Source organism: Mobula hypostoma, chromosome 15 (genome assembly GCF_963921235.1).
Source record: "Mobula hypostoma chromosome 15, sMobHyp1.1, whole genome shotgun sequence".
Classification (NCBI taxonomy): Eukaryota; Metazoa; Chordata; class Chondrichthyes; order Myliobatiformes; family Myliobatidae; genus Mobula; species Mobula hypostoma.
The window spans coordinates 17,243,325-17,260,592 of NC_086111.1; the positions used below are offsets into that span (position 1 = coordinate 17,243,325).

A 17,268-nucleotide genomic window follows, 5' to 3' on the forward strand; every position below is an offset into this window, starting at 1 on the left:
ATTCAACCTGCTGACTATCTCACTCCTTACATCTCATCAGCAAATTTATAGATATAACTTGAAAAGCCTGTTTTCAAGTGGTATCTCTGTCTGCTGTAGTAGTGGGTTCTGATCTGAATGCATTTTGAAGTGCATTTTGAAATTGGAAATTTTTCATTATTACTTGTTTCTGCAGGTATGGAACTCATACTTCAGCTTGGCTGTTTTATTTATAAATCAGCCAAGCCTTCAACTGGAGAATGCCACTCCCGCCAAAAGGAAGAAGATTTTGGATAGGTGAGTGGTGTGAAATGTGTAGGCTTCCATTCTGTAAAGAATTGTGTGAATTTCACCTACTGTGTTGAGAGTTCCTAGTTCATCTGGAAGGAATATGCATCATAAAATGAGCATTAGATGTACAGTACTAAATACACTCTCTCACGCCCCATTCAGAACATATATCAGAAGTGCTGCATATAAACAGTGCCTCCAGCATTGTTAAAGAACCCTCCCATCCTTCCCTCAGTCCCTTTGACCTCCTGCCATTAGGCAGAAGGTAGCACAAAACCAAAACTGTCAGACTGGGTAACAGCTTCTTTCCCCAGGCTGCTGGACCTCTAAGCACCCTGCTGCACACAGCACACGGCTAACACTCTGTCTGAATACACTGCCACTCCCACCCCACCGCCACACTCTCATCCTGCACAGATCACTTCTCATCTTTTATTACTGTTGTTTCACGTATTTATACTTCTACTTTTTTATTATAATAGTGCCAGTAATATTTACTGTCTTACATAAACTGCACCTTGCACTTTACATCAAGAGTAACAGAGTAAACAGTAAACAGTTACAGTAACAGAGGAGACTCAATGGGCCAAAAGCCTAATTCTGCTCCTCTATCTTGTGGTCTTATGGTGGTGATCCCATGCCACTCAGGGACTCTGCTAATATTATTTTGTGACTGTATTGTATGTGCTGCATTGTAGCTATATGTGCTATGTGTGTACTGTATTTTGCACCTTGGCCAAGAAGAATAATGTTTCGTTTAGAAGTATACATGTATGGTTGAATGACAACAAACTTGAACTTTAACTTGAACAAGCAAATGACCAACTTTCCTTTGTATCCAATGATGAGTCTAATTAATGAGTGATTGAATTGGCCAAATTTTAGTATATCTGTTTATGTTGTGTTGTCAGCTTTGGCCTAATGCATTTTTCCATGCACTCTCCTTGATAGATACGGTGATATGAGAGTGATGATGGCCTATGAACTCTTCAGCATGTGGCAGAATCTGGGTATGTTCAATTAGAAAATACGATGGGAAATTGATAAGGGAAACAGAATGTGTGGTCTAAATGCATGAGCTGTCATTTGTTACATGAAAACCTTTGGGAAACATTAAAAACCATGGGGCAGCAGTAGCAGGAAGGAAAAGAACAAAAGGGAAATTAAGCATGACGTGATATTTTGAGCTTCAACTGAATCGAGGGCACCCTGTTACCATTGAAGGCACAAGCCAACTCATCGGCAACAAAACTAGAAGCAACTGCCTGATAACATTTTGGGGAAACCATGACGTAAATTAGTGATTATGAAACTCATTCAGATATTACGTGTGAGTATTATTGCTACAATATGGAAGTAGGATCAGTGCTTTGGGAGTCTTATAATTACCAAGTACTATTCTGTTTTTGCATTGGTCCTCTCTTCAGTTAAATCTACTCTCAGAGCAGTAGTTCTGGTCTCCTCATTCCATTCATCTCATGTCTTCACAGTTCCATCTGTAGGAAAAATTACATCATATATCTGCTTATATCCATGTGTCCATGATGTCAAAATATGTGATCTTTAATTTCAGAATTTTATCACTACAAATTTTTAAATCATAGTACATTTTTTAAACACTGTTACTGTTGAACTAGTTCTGTTGGGTGATCAGAAATTTATGGTGAATATCACCAAATCACCGTATTGGTGATTTGGTGCAAGGTTATTTTTAAGTTCAACTCTCTTAACCTGAAACAAATGAACTCATATTCAGAAAGAACATAAGGAAATAGGAGCAGGTGTAAGGTGATTTGAATCTCTCTTAGAATGACATAATGTAAGAGTTAAAAATGCAAACACGAGAAAATCTGCAGATGCTGGAAATTAAAGCAACACACACAAAATGCTGGTGGAATACAGCAGGCCAGGCAGCATCTATAGGAAGAGGTACAGTCGACGTTTCGGGCCAAGACACTTCGTCAGGGCTAGTCTCGGCCCAAAATGTCGACTGTACTTCTTCCTATAGATGCTGCCTGGCCTGCTGCATTTCACCAGCATTTTGTGTGTGTTGCTTTAATGTAAAAGTTACCACTGTTTTGAATTAAGTTTTTACAAATTCGTTTTATTTGTTGCTTTGACAGAAGGATGTGATTGTGAATATAAGTTTCCAGTCTATATGTTTGCTGCTTGAGGACTGGCACTAGATTCCTCACCTGATTTATATCGCTGATGCAATGTGACAATCAGTCCCATGCACCACAGGAAAATCATTCGTGTCTTGGGGAAAAACAACAAAATAACAATTTCCAGTCAAAGACTGCTACCTGACCTGTGGAGTATTTCCAACATTTTCTGTTTTTACTTTAGATTTCCAGCGTGTGCACTTTTTGATTTTCATTTGTGTTAAATTCAGTACCACTTTCTGTTCCAGGAACGTGTAACCTGAAGAAGTTCTACCCTGCAGTCCAAATGAAGGGTCTTTGCCTTGAAATGTTAACTGTTTCATTTCCCACAGATGCAGCCTGAGTATTTTTCAGCATTTCCCGTGATTGTTAAGGAGTCATAATCTCAAAGAAAAACAGGAACTTGAGCTCTCCGTAAACTACTGTGCCATCTGTAATTCATCCACCACAATAAAATAAAAGGCCACATCTGAGCAATGAAGATTACCCAGTTACAAGCAAAAAAAAACAGATGCTGTCAATCTCAAATGAAAATGCTAGAAATATTCAACATGTCAGCCAGAATCTTTGTAGAGCGAAGAAGCTAATATTTTGTATACTGAGGTACAAGAACCTGAAACTTTAGCTATGTTGCTCTCACCACAGATGCTGCCTGAGTTCTTTCTTTTTCAATCTTTTTATTAATTTCATAGAATGAAAACATAACATAGCAATAATACAAATAGTAGGAGATACATTGTTGCACTTAAAATGAGTAATTGTAAGACCAAACAGTATAAATTGACAAAGCTCCCAATCGTGTAGAATAACAATGAATAATACAGGGCAAAAAAAAACTGAGAAAAATCATGAAAAAGAAAAAAAAATAGAAAAAAAAACCCCATCCCAAAAAAAAACTAAACAGAATTAGTCAACTAATCTAAAAGACTTGGGCAATTCTAACAACTTAAAAATGGGAAAGAAGAAAACCTTAGTGTCGACGACTCCATTCCTCTCAACCAGCAGTACAGAGAAATAAAATAAGTTTGGAAATGGTCAAATTACATCAAATGAAAATGCTGAATGAATGGCCTTCAAGTTTTTTCAAATTTAATGGAAGGGTCATAAAGTTCTTGAATATTTTATATTTATATTTTATCACCAGTTGTCAATGTGGCATCTAATTCCATTGCACAAGTAACATGCACGAGCAAGCATTAAACATTGGAACTTATGATGTTACCATATGTAACTATAAAATAATGGTTCTGCTGCCTGAACTATTCTGGAGGGGTCCTCCAGCAACGTGTACTCTATGTTGGTTGTCGTATCCAACAATAACAGGATACCTTGCGGGAGAGTTTTAAAGTGGAAAGGCCACTGCAGTGGGGCAGTTCCACTCTCTCAAGCTCGGAAGTCTAGGTCCAGTGGTACGAGCAGTCATCACAAACTGGGGTCTTCCTTGGTTGCAGTAGATGACCATGACTTATTCTATGCCTTGTCATGACCTTTGCTCTTCACAAAGTGTTGCAGAATCACCTTCCTGGCCGTTAAATTTCACTGTTGAACCCATCCGTCCACTCCACTGGTTCTGACTTCACGTGTCAGGGCAAACATGAGCCTTTCTCACCACGGTATGAGACCCACCAGCTACTTTCACCTGGTTTAGCCTGCCTGTCAGGCAGTGTACCAGGGTGTGGCCATATGCAAACAGCTACTTGGAGTGACAGGTGAGAGTTGAGTGTCTGGTGGGGTCCAAAAGTGAGTGAGTTGCCCCAGAATGGGTATGACAAGCACTTCCGTATGCGGCTGAGACCATAACTATCCATGGCAGGCACCTCAAGGCACCACAAAGAGACTACCTCTGCAAAACTCTTTAAATTCACTGGAATGATAAGCAAAATATATTTCCCATTCTGACATCCACAACTAGAGCAGGCAAGTTACATCTCACCAGACTTCTGAAATAGACACTCTCTTTCAAGCTCTGACAGGGGAAGAAACTACTAGGCAGGCAGTAGAAACCACTCCCGCTGGCAGCATTCCACACTCTTAACACCCACAGGGTGAAGAAGTTCCCCTGAGGTTCCCCTTAAATATTTCACAGTTCGTCCTTAACCTATGGTCATCTAGTTCTAGTCTCACCCAACCTCAATACAAGTTCTGAACCTATGTTTCAACTTTAAGCAGTCATGGACAAAAGATCCATGGAAGTTAATGCATTTCTTCAAGAAGTCTTTGCACATGTCATTAAATCTTTTCTAGTGGTTGGTGAAAGGCTATGGAAGAGACTGGAGATGACTTTGAAGGATGACTTCAGGCATCTATAAGCCTAAAAAGATCTGTCTTCATCTGTTGTCTGTTACTTGACTGCCCAAAATAAAGACTAGTTTAATCGTGAATGTTATCACCTTAAGTTGCCAGCAGACTTATGCTGCTTAGAGCCATATACGTGCTACAGGGAAGCATCTCAATAGTTGCAGTGATGCGAAGGAGGACAGACAGATGGTTTCCTATGCCACCTGCAAAGTCCTTTCCTTGCTGACATATGAAAACAATGGTGCCATTCTAATCTTGCAATCTAGAAGAATTATTTTGTACTGCAGGATCAAGGACGTGAGTGACTCTTGTAAGCAGGTACATCAGCCTTCAGCTGCAGCATTATGATTAGACCCAGAATGTTTTAATGAAATCACCCATCACTTCCATCCTGGAAAGAATGAGTTCAGCTCTGCACAAAAGCATGTGCAAGGATTGTGCTGAATTACTTTCTCCTGCAAGCTTTCCAACATGCACCAAGCATTTCAATGTGCATGGTTTCTATGCTCTCCCTATCTGAGCTCCCCGCAGTATTGCAGTAAATAACATCCATGGGGCTTCTTTCCTTTCCCACTGCCTCACCTTCTAGCTAATCATGCCTAAAGTTTCACCATGTGCAGATCTTTTCTAAATTAAGTTCCACTGTATGCAGGGAGTTGGTATCTGAGCTAGTAACACTGTGCCTTCATTTTGCTCCCCTGTTGATCAACTCCTACCTACAACAACACACACACAATGCTGGAGGAACTCAACAGGTCAGGCAGCACCTATGGAAGGGAATAAGCAGTCGACATTTTGGGCCAAGACCCTTCATCAGGACTGGAAAGGAAGGGGGTCAAAAGCCAGAATAAGAAGGTGGGAAGTGGAAGAAGTACAAGCTAGCAGGTGATAGGTGAAAGCAGGTGAGGGGGATGGTGGGTGGGTGGGTAAGGTAGGGCGGATGAAGTGAGAAGCTGCAAGGGGATAGATGGAAAAGCTAAAGGGTTGAAATAGAAGGATCTAATAGGAGAGGAAAGTGAACCATGGGAGAAAGGGAAGAGGATGGGCACAAGGGAGGTGAGGAGGAAGGATGGGGTACGAAGGGAGCTAGAATGGAAAAAGAGAGAAGGGAGAGGGGGAGAAATTAGTTAGAAAATTTGACTGTCAGGTTAGAGGCTACTCAGACAGAATATAAAGTGCCGCTCCTCCAAACTGAGACTGGCCTCATTGTAGCAGCAGAGGAGATTGTGGAATGGGAAATAGAATTTAAAATGATGACTGCGAAAACCTGCCTGCTGTGCCTAGTTAGGTCAGAATTCTTGCATAAGTCACCAAGGTACAGGAGTAGGTAAAGCAGAATGAGACGTGGGCCTGCACCATCTGGATCTTGTGAATCAGAGAGATTATGGTGTGAAGGCAAGCGAATGTGAGAGGGAGAATAGTGTGAAGGTACTGTTATCTCCAGTGGCTTTATCCCTGCTACTGGCTGTGGACTCATCATTGTAATGCACATTGATAGCTGGTTCTTTCTTTTCTAAAAGAATAAAGCAACCCACTTGTGTATATTATTACTGCAGGCACCAGTAATGCACCAGCTTGTGGTAGAATAAGAGACAAGTGTATTGTGGACAATGTATAAAAGGTGTAGCTGGTTTGGTTAACAAGCTGGTAACCCGAGCACAAACTGAGCGAAGTGCATAAGATTTGTAGTGGTGCTAAGTATGTAAAAGTAAGGTGAACCAATGAATTTTAGGTGTGAGTCCTTATTAAACTTGTGATTGATTCGGCATAATGCAGGTGCTGAGGCAGTCAGTAGGATCTGACCTGCAGCACATAATTTAGACCCTTGAACTGTCTAGGACACTCCATTCAATTCCTAAGGTAATTAGAGTCATAGAACATTACAGCACAGAAACAGACCCTTTGGTCCATCTGGTCTATGACAAACTATTATTCTCCTTAGTACCATTGACCTTCACCTGGACTATAGCTCTCCATATCCTGCCCATCCATGTACTTATCCAAACGCTTAAACTCCACCACTTATGTTGGCAGCTCATTCCACACTCTCAACACCCACAGAGTGAAGAAGTCCCCTGAGATTCCCCTTAAATATTTCACATTTCACCTGTGGATTAGTTCTAGTCTCACCCAACCTCAGTGGAAAAAGTCTTCTTGCATTTACTCTATCTATACCTCTCATAATTTTATATTCCTCTATTAGCTCCCACTGTGGTAGCAATGTTTGTCTGTTGAGCTTACCAGTTTTGAGTAGTTAAATTTATTTTTTCTGCTCTTGCCTCTCCACCTCTGGCAAGACCTCCATTGCCCTAATTCCCATGTCCTTAACTTCTCCCAAAGTATTCCAGATCACCAGCAAGTATCTGCAGCAGCCACAGTACACATCTTTAAGAAGGGGCATGTGGCAGAGAATAGCGCAGTTTGGCTTCAAGTATGAATGAAACTGGCCAGCTGCTGTGATGTCTGACTAATGACCAGCATGGTTAACCTGATATGCACAGCAATCATTGCAATAACACACACACACAAAAGCTGGAGGAACACAGCAGGTCAGGCAGCATCAATGGGAATGAACAAACAGTCAACGTTTCAGGCTGAGAACTAGGTTTTGTTTGTTGCTTTGGATTTCCAGCATCTGCAGTCTTCCTCATATTTAATCAGTAATAAGCAGTCTGGCATGCTCTCTGCATTGGAATAGCAGGTACTAATGAATTACACGTCACAATCTACGCTTGGAGTCCATAGGATTTAGATTTAGCACTTTCTGTCACAGGTATGTCCCCATCTAATAACCTGCTACTACATCTAATAACCTGTGACAAATTTATAAAAATCAAGCAAATATATTTATAAAAGTTGCTGGTGAACGCAGCAGGCCAGACAGCATCTCTAGGAAGAGGTACAGTCGACATTTCAGGCTGAGACCCTTCGTCAGGACTAACTGAAAGAAGAGCTAGTAAGAGATTTGAAAGTGGGAGGGGGAGGGGGAGATCCGAAATGATAGGAGAAGACAGGAGGGGGAGGGATGGAGCCAAGAGCTGGACAGTTGATTGGCAAAAGGGACATGAGAGGGTCATGGAACAGGAGGCCTAGGGAGAAAGAAAAGGCGGGGGGGGGGGAAACCCAGAGGATGGGCAAGGGGTATAGTGAGAGGGACAGAGAGAGAAAGAATGTGTGTATATAAATAAATAACGGATGGGGTACGCGGGGGAGGTGGGGCATTAGCGCAAGTTAGAGAAGTCAATGTTCATGCCATCAGGTTGGAGGCTACCCAGACAGAATATAAGGTGTTGTTCCTCCAACCTGAGTGTGGCTTCATCTTTACAGTAGAGGAGGCCATGGATAGACATATCAGAATGGGAATGGGACGTGGAATTAAAATGTGTGGCCACTGAGAGATCCTGCTTTCTCTGGCGGACAGAGCATCCCTCCCCCTCCTGTCTTCTCCTATCACTTCGGTTCTCCTATCACTTCGGATCAGCAGCTTTGAGTGTCCTATGGACTCGGACTCCAAGGTCCTTCTGATCCTCCACACTGCCAAGAGTCTTACCATTAATACTATATTCTGCCATCATATTTGACCTACCAAAATGAACCACCTCACACTTATCTGGACTGAACTCCATCTGCCACTTCTCAGCCCAGTTTTGCATCCTATCTATGTCCCACTGTAACCTCTGACAGTCTGCAACACCTCCAACCTTTGTGTAATCAGGAAATTTACTAACCTGTCCCTCCACTTCCTCATCCAGGTCACTTATAAAAATCACGAAGAGAAGGGATCCCAGAACAGATCCCTGAGACACACCATTGGTTACCAACCTCCATGCAGAATATGACCCATCTACAACCACTCTTTGCCTTCTGTGCACAAGCCAGTTCTGGATCCACAAAGCAATGTCCCCTTGGATTCCATGCCTCCTTACTTTCTCAATAAGCCTGGCATGGGGTACCTTATCAAATGCCTTGCTGAAATCCATATACACTGCATCTACTGCTCTCCCTTCATCAATGTGTTTAGTCACATCCTCAAAAAAAATACATTCAGGCTTGTAAGGCATGACCTGCCTTTGACAAAGCCATGCTGACTATTCCTAATCATGTTATGCCTCTCTAAATGTTCATAAATCCTGCCTGTCAGGATCTTTTCCATCAACTTACCAACCACTGAAGTAAGACTCACTGGTCTATAATTTCCTGGGCTATCTCTACTCCCTATCTTGGATAAGGTAACAACATCTGCAACCCCCCCCCCCCCAGTCCTCTGGAACTTGTCCCGTCCCCATTGATGATGCAAAGATCATTGCCATAGGCTCAACAATCTCCTCACTTACCTCCCAGAGTAGCCTGGGGTACATCTCATTGGGTCCCAGTGACTTATCCATGATGCTTTCCAAATGCTCCAGCAAATCCTCTTCCTTAATATCTACATGCTCAAGCTTTTTAGTCCGCTGTAAGTCATCTCTATAAGCCCCAAGATCCTTTTCTGTGGTGAATACTGAAGCAAGGTATTCATAAGTACCTCTACTATCTTCTCCGGTTCTATACACACTTTCCCACTGTTACACTCGATTGGTCCTATTCTCTCATGTCTTATCCTCTTGCTCTTCACGTACTTGTAGAATGCCTTGGGGTTTTCCTTAATCCTGTCTGCCAAAGCCTTCTCATAGCCCCTTCTGTCTTTCCTAGTTTCATTCTGAAGCTCCTTTCTGCTAGCTGTATAATCCTCTAGATCTCTAGCAGTATCTAGTTTTTTGAACCTTTCATAAGCTTTTCATTTCTTCTTGACTAGATTCACAACAGCCTTTGTACACCATGGTTACTGTACCCCACCATCCTTTCCCTGTCTCATTGGAACGTACCTATGCAGAACTCCACACAAATATCTCCTGAGCATTTGCCACATTTCTTCCGTACGTTTCCCTGAGAATATCTGTTTCCAATTTATGCTTCCAAATTTCTGCCTGATAGCCTCATATTTCCCCTTACTCCAATTAAATGCTTTCCTAACTTGTCTGTTCCTATCCCTCTCCAAAGCTATGGTAAAGGAGATAGAATCGTGATCACTATCTCCAAAATGCTCTCCCACTGAGAGATCTGAAACCTGACCAGGTTCATTTCCCAATACCAGATCAAGTACAGCCTCTCCTCTTGTCGGCTTATCTACATACTGGGTCAGGAAACCTTCCTGAACACACCTAATAAACTTCAGCCCATCAAAACCCTTTGCTCTAGGGAGATGCCAGTCGATATTTGGGAAATTTAAATCTCCCACCACAACAACCCTGTTGTTATTACACCTTTCCACAGTCTGGTCTCCCTATCCACTCCTCGATGTCCCTGTTACTATTAGGTGGTCTGTAAAAGCACCCAGTAGAGTTATTGACCCCTTCCTGTTCCTAACTTCCACCCAGAGGCTCCGTAGATAATCCCTCCATGTCTTCCTCCTTTACTGCAGCCGTGATACTATCTCTGATCAACAGTGCCACGCCCCCACCTCTTTTGCCTCCCTCCCTGTCCTTTCTGAAATATCTAAAGTCTGGCACTCGAAATAACCATTCCTGCTCCTGAGCCATCTAAGTCTCTGTAATAGCCACAACATCATAGCTCCAAGTACTGATCCATGCTCTAAGCTCATCTGCTTTGTTCATAATACGCCTTACATTAAAATAGACACATCTCAAACCATCGGTCTGAGCGCATCCCTTCTCTATCATCTGCCTATCCTCCCTCTCACACTGTCTCCCAGTGTTCTCTATTTGTGAGCCAACCGCCTCTTCCTCCATCTCTTCAGTTCTGTTCCCACCCCCCAGCAATTCCAGATTAAACTCTTCCCAAAGCCTTTGCGAACCTCCCTGCCAGGATATTGGTCCCCCTGGGATTCAAGTGCAACCAGTCCGCTTTGTACAGGTCACACCTGCTCCAAAAGAAGTCCTAATGATCCAGAAATCTGAATCCTTGCCCCCTGCTCCAATCCCTCAGCCACACATTTATCCTCCATCTCATTCTATTCCTATACACACTGTCACGTGTCATAGGCAGTAACTGAATTGAATCAAATGATTGAATTGAATGATCTTTATTGTCATTATACATAGGTACAACGAAACTGTTTGGCTTCCTCTCAGGCAATTAAATAAAGCGGTAGATAAAAACAAGACAGTTAGAGAAAAACAGTATTAAATAGATAAGTAGCGGAAAATAAGTTGCAGCAGCACCAGAATATCACAGTAATGCCTTTAGTGCAAGTATTTGAGTCCTTGTGTATGCATGTGTGTGCTCACAGTTTCAGTCATTGTTCTGTGCGAGTGGTGTGATGGAGGCCACAGCTCTGGGATGGAAGCTGTTCCTCAGTCTATTTGTTCTGGCTTTTAGTGTCCTGAACCTTGTGCTGGACGGCAGCCGGTCAAACAGGGAGTGTCCGGGGTGTGTGGTGTCTCTGGTTATGCTGATTGCTTTCCTCCTGAGTCTACTGGAATATATGGTGTTCAGTCCTGGGAGCTCCATCCTGACAATTCACTGGGCCGCCTTCACCACGCGATGCAGGTCTTGTCGCTCAGCGGCTGTGCAGCTGCCATACCACACGGTGGCGCTGTTGGTCAGGGTGGTTTCAATTGTGCTTCTGTAGCAGTTAAGCAACAGCTTTTGTGGGAGTTTGGTCTGTTTTAGCTTTCTGAGGATGAAGAGTCTTTGTTGTGCCTTTTTTACAAGCAGCGAGGTGTTGGTAGTCCATGTCAGCTGTTTTGACAACATAACTCCAAGGAACTTTAGGTTTTCCACACTTTCCACTACCTCTCCCTGTATATGGAGTGGGGTGTGTACTCTGTCCTTTGATCTGCTAAAGTCAATGATCATATCTTTTGTTTTAGAAGTGTTAAGGACCAGGTCGTTGTCCTTACACCACTCCATTAGGTGATCCACCTCAAGCCTGTAGGCTGTTTCATCCTTGTCCGAGATCAGGCCAACCACTGTGGTATCGTTCGCAAATTTAATTATGGAGTTGGAGGTGTAGGTGGGGGTGCAGTCATGCGTGAAGAGTGTGTAGAGCATAGGGCTCAGCACACAGCCCTGTGGGGTGCTTATTTTTAAGATGAGGGTGGTGGAGGTGTGCTGACCAATTCTGACTTGCTGTGGTCGGTCTGTGAGAAAGTCCATGACCCATGAGCACAGGGAGGAACCAAGGCCGAGAGTGTTCAGTTTGCTGACCAGTTTATGGGGGATGACTGTATTAAATACAGAAGTGAAGTCCACAAGTAACATCCTCACATAAGTCAAAGTTGCTGGTGAATGCAGCAGGCCAGGCAGCATCTCTAGGAAGAGGTACAGTTGATGCTTCAGGCCGAGACCCTTCGTCAGGACTAACTGAAGGAAGAGCTAGTAAGAGATTTGAAAGTGGGAGCAGATCTCAAACACATCTCCCCCATTTCTCGCACATCTGCTCTCACTCCATCCTCCCGCCGCCCCACTGGGAATAGGGTTCCCCTGGTCCTCACCTACCACCCCATCAGCCTCCGGGTCCAACATATTATTCTCTGTAACTTCCGCCACCTCCAGCGGGATCCCACCACTAAGCACATCTTTCCCTCCCCCCCTCTCTCTGCTTTCCGCAGGGATCGCTCCCTACGCGACTCCCTTGTCCATTCGTGCCCCCCATCCCTCCCCACTGATCTCCCTCCTGGCACTTATCCTTGTAAGCGGAACAAATGCTACACATGCCCTTACACTTCCTCCCTTACCACCATTCAGGGCCCCAGACAGTCCTTCCAGGTGAGGCGACAGTTCACCTGTGAGTCGGCTGGGGTGATATACTGCGTCTGGTGCTCCCGATGTAGCCTTCTATATATTGGCGAGACCCGACGCAGACTGGGAGATCATTTTGCTGAACACCTACGCTCTGTCCGCCAGAGAAAGCAGGATCTCCCAGTGGCCACATATTTTAATTCCACATCCCATTTCCATTCTGACATGTCTATCCATGGCCTCCTCTACTGTAAAGATGAAGCCACACTCAGGTTGGAGGAACAACACCTTATGTTCCATCTGGGTAGCCTCCAACCTGATGGCATGAACATTGATTTCTCTAATTTCCGCTAATGCCCCACCTCCCCCACGTACCCCATCCTTTATTTATATACACACATTCTTTCTCTCGCTCTCCTTTTTCTCTCTCTGTCCCTCTGACTATACCCCTTGCCCATCCTCTAGTTTCTCCCCCCGTCCCCCTTTTCCTTCTCCCTGGGCCTCGTGTCCCATGATCCTCTCATATCCCTTTTGCCAATCACTTGTCCAGCTCTTGGCTCCATCCCTCCCCCTCCTATTTTCAAATCTCTTACTGGCTCTTCTTTCAGTTAGTTCTGACGAAGGGTCTCGGCCCGAAACGTCGACTGTACCTCTTCCTAGAGATGCTGCCTGGCCTGCTGCGTTCACCAGCAAATTTTATGTGTGTTGCTTGAAATTCCAGCATCTGCAGATTTCCTCATGTTTGCAAATATATTTATGAAGCTTTTCTTGAAAAATATATTGTATGGGTGTATTTGAATGTAACTTCTTGCAGAAGAAATTCCTTGAAATTCACCTGAAAATAGACTTAACCAAAACTAAAGCAAATCAGAGCAAAATTTCTGGGAGGGATTTCATTAGCAGCAGAAACATCGTTTTGGTATTCCCCATGTGACATCAGTAATAATGAAACAATTTATATTTGCCTCTAAGGTGACCTTCAGTGTCATTGACCATAAAGATGACAGCTTTTGTTTATTCACTAAACAATCAGCTGTTGCTAATCCTTTTTCTCTGATCCGTGCTGCTCCACAGTACTCTGCAGCTTCCGGTTCACTCTACAAACTGCTTGTGCTTAACACTGAGCCTTCTTTGTAATTTCACTTACTTTTCTGCCCTCAGACCTAACATTCAATGGGAACATGAGATCCTTCTTTTTTTAAAAATATATTTGGTTTATTGCCAGATTTAAATGAATATATGTTGTTAATGGGTGGTGATTTTAACTGTTGTTTAAATCCTTTGATTGACAGGAGTTCAACCAATCAGTGGCTTCTGAGTTGTTCAGCATCACTTATTAACTCTTTTTTAATTGATTATGGTTTGATCGAAATCTGGAGACATCTACATCCTAATGATAGAAATTATTCCTTTTATTCACACGTTCATAAAAAATATTCGAGAATCGATTATTTTATAGCTGATTTCCAATTTTTGTCCAAAGTCCAGAGATGTGAATATGACGCTATCCTTGTTTCAGATCATGTGCCTTTAAGCTTAGCTGTTGAATTGAATGATGTCGGTATTGCAAACTTGCCTTGGTGTTTTCCAGAAAATTTATTACAAAGTTTGGACTTTGTCAGATTTATTGAGATTCAGATAAAAGATTTTTTTCTTTTTAACAATACGGGAGATATGTCGAAATGGATTATATGGGATACATTTAAAGCATATTTGCGAGGTCAGATAATCTCCTATTCGGCTAAGCTTAAGAAACAGACAAAAATAGAGTTAGATAAGATTTTAAAGCAAATTAAAGACTTGGATAATACTTTGCAGTCTCTCCTAACATTGATTTATTTAAACAAAGGGTTAAACTTCAATCACAATATAATTCACTATGAACTTATCCGATTGAAAGAAATTTGCTTAAATTGAAAAGTCAATTTTATGTGTTTGGAAATAAAAATAATAAGCTATTAGCATCCCAATTAAAGGCAGCTAGAGCTAAAAGACAAATTTTAAAAATTCGTAAGAGAGATGGTAGTTTAGCTTGTAATTATGAAGACATTAATAAAATTTTTCTAGACTTTTACAGTGAACTTTATAAATCTCAGTTTCCAGCTGATCCTTCTAAAATGAATGCCTTTTTACAAAAACAACAGGAATTCTGCAGATGCTGGAAATTCAAGCAACACACATCAAAGTTGCTGGTGAACGCAGCAGGCCAAGCAGCATCTATAGGAAGAGGCGCAGTCGACGTTTCAGGCCAAGACCCTTCGTCAGGACTAACTGAAGGAAGAGTGAGTAAGGGATTTGAATTCAAATCCCTTACTCACTCTTCCTTCAGTTAGTCCTGACGAAGGGTCTCGGCCTGAAACGTCGACTGCGCCTCTTCCTATAGATGCTGCTTGGCCTGTTGCGTTCACCAGCAACTTTGATGTGTGTTGCCTTTTTACAAAAGATTGATTTTCCTAGAATATCTGTTGAAGATCAACAAACTCTTGATACTCCTATTACTGAAAAAGAGATTCAGAAAGCTGTTCTTTCAATGCGATCTGGTAAAGCTCCTGGATTGGATGGTTTTTCTGTAGTATTTTATAAAAAATTTGAAAAATTGCTTTCTCCATATATGTTGGAAACGCTTAAAGATTCTTTTTTGTTAGGAGAGTTACCTCTCACATTTTATGAAGCTTCTATTTCTTTAATTCTTAAGAAAGGTAAAGACCCTACTGACTGTGCTTCATATAGACCTATTTCATTATTAAATGTGGATGCTAAAATTCTTTCAAAAATAATGGCTAATCGACTGGAGAATATTCTAGCTAAAATTATTTCTCAGGACCAGACAGATTTTATAAAAGGCCATTATTCCTTCTCTAATACTCGGAGACTATTAAATGTTATATACTCATCCCTTTCTAAGACTCCCCAATGTGTTGTTTCTCTTGATGCTGAAAAGGCATTTGATAGAGTTGAATGGAAATACTTATTTAACGTTTTAGAGAAATACAACTTTGGTACTAATTTTAATCAGTGGATTAGAATGATATATAAAAGCCCTATTGCTATTGTTATTACTAATAATTGCAGATCTCCTTTTTTTCGACTTTCAAGGGGTATGAGACAAGGATGTCCGTTAAGTCCCGTTATTTAATTTGGTGTTGGAACCCTTGGCCATTGCACTTTGTGAAGCTAAAGATATTAATGGAATTTCCATAAATGGGACTATTCATAAGATCTCCCTTTATGCTGATGATCTCTTAGTTCATGTTTCAAATCCTGAAGAATCTATTCCTAGTTTATTGAAATTATTAAATGAATTTGAAAAGTTTTCGGGATATAAACTAAACCTTTATAAAAGTGAATTATTTCCTCTAAATGATTTTGCTTCTATATATGGTGACATTCCTTTTAGATTTACAGACTCTTTTAAATATTTAGGCATTATAATCACTAAAAATTATAGAGACCTTTATAGAGCTAATTTGGTTCCTTTAATGGATTTTATGAAGCAATTATTTTGTAGATGGAATCCACTTGCACTTTCGTTAGCTGGCCGAATTTATGCAGTTAAAATGATGATTTTACCAAAATTTTTATATGTATTTCAAAATATTCCTTTTTTTTAACTAAGAAGCTTTTTGATCAGGTTGATTCTATTATTTGTTCGGAATAATAAAAGACCAAGAATTGAAAAATATCATTTACAAAAATTAAAAAAGGATGGAGGTCTTGCTCTACCTAATTTAAGAATGTATTATTGGGCTGTTAATATACATTATGTGTGTTTTTGGTTATACTGGACTGATAAAAATGAACGACCACCTTGGGTTGATTTCGAATTGAAAGTTGTGAAACAATTTTACTTAACTTCATTATTAGGAGCTTCTTTACCTGTACAACTAGCCAAAATTTCTAATCTAAATTTATATCTTATGATTCAGCAGTCATTACAAATTTGGTACCAGTTTCGTAATTTTTTAAATCTCAAAAAATTTAACCTTCTTAGTTTAATTTATCGAAATTATTTATTTAAACCTTCACTTAGTGATCCTACCTTTATTTCTTTGGAGGAATAAAGGAGTCTATTCCTTCATGGATCTGTTCCAAGAAGGCCGATTGATGTCTTTTGAGAAATTAGTAACTAAATACTCTCTCTCGTACTCACATTTCTTGCAATATTTTCAGGTCAGACATTTCTTACAAGAATATTTAAGTAATTTTCTATATATACAAGATTCTGACCTGTTAGACATTATTTTAAAAATGAATCCTTTAGTAAAAGACTTTATTAGGAAAATTTATAATTTACTATTACAACAGTACAATTATCCTTTACTTTAGATTAAGCAAGATTGGGAAAGAGAGCTTAACATGACCTTGATAACAGACGATTGGTTGCGAATTTTGAAGTTGGTTAACTCTTCTTCAATTTCTGCCAGTCACTCTTTAATTCAATTTAAAATTGTACATTGTTACTATTTGACAAAGGAGAGACTGTCTAAAATATTTCCTAATGTTGATAGTCAGTGTGATAGATGTAAAACTGAGACAGCTACATTGATATATATGTTTTGGTCATATTCTGTATTGAAACAGTTTTGGAAATCTATTTTCTCTACAATTTCTAAAGCTTTAAAAATTAATTTACAACCTAATAAATTGACAGTTTTGTTTGGTATAATCCCTCAATATATTCATGGTATTTCTATTTCAGACCAACATGTAATTGCATTTGTTACATTATTGGCCAGAAGGGCTATTTTATTGAAATGGATAGATGCCTCTGCTCCCACTTTGATACAATGGTTCT

General features: G+C 40.9%; 1 protein-coding gene across 8 annotated transcripts in view; it reads left to right on the plus strand.

Moving 5' to 3' along the window:
- Window positions 1–17,268, plus strand: part of dock3 (dedicator of cytokinesis 3) — a 966,938-nt gene that overhangs the window by 796,657 nt on the left and 153,013 nt on the right. For all 8 annotated transcript variants that reach the window (XM_063067780.1, XM_063067785.1, XM_063067784.1 and 5 more), the window contains 2 exons: window positions 176–276; window positions 1,222–1,280. In XM_063067780.1, coding sequence (XP_062923850.1) covers window positions 176–276; window positions 1,222–1,280 — 160 coding nt within the window. The remainder of the gene's footprint in view (window positions 1–175; window positions 277–1,221; window positions 1,281–17,268) is intronic.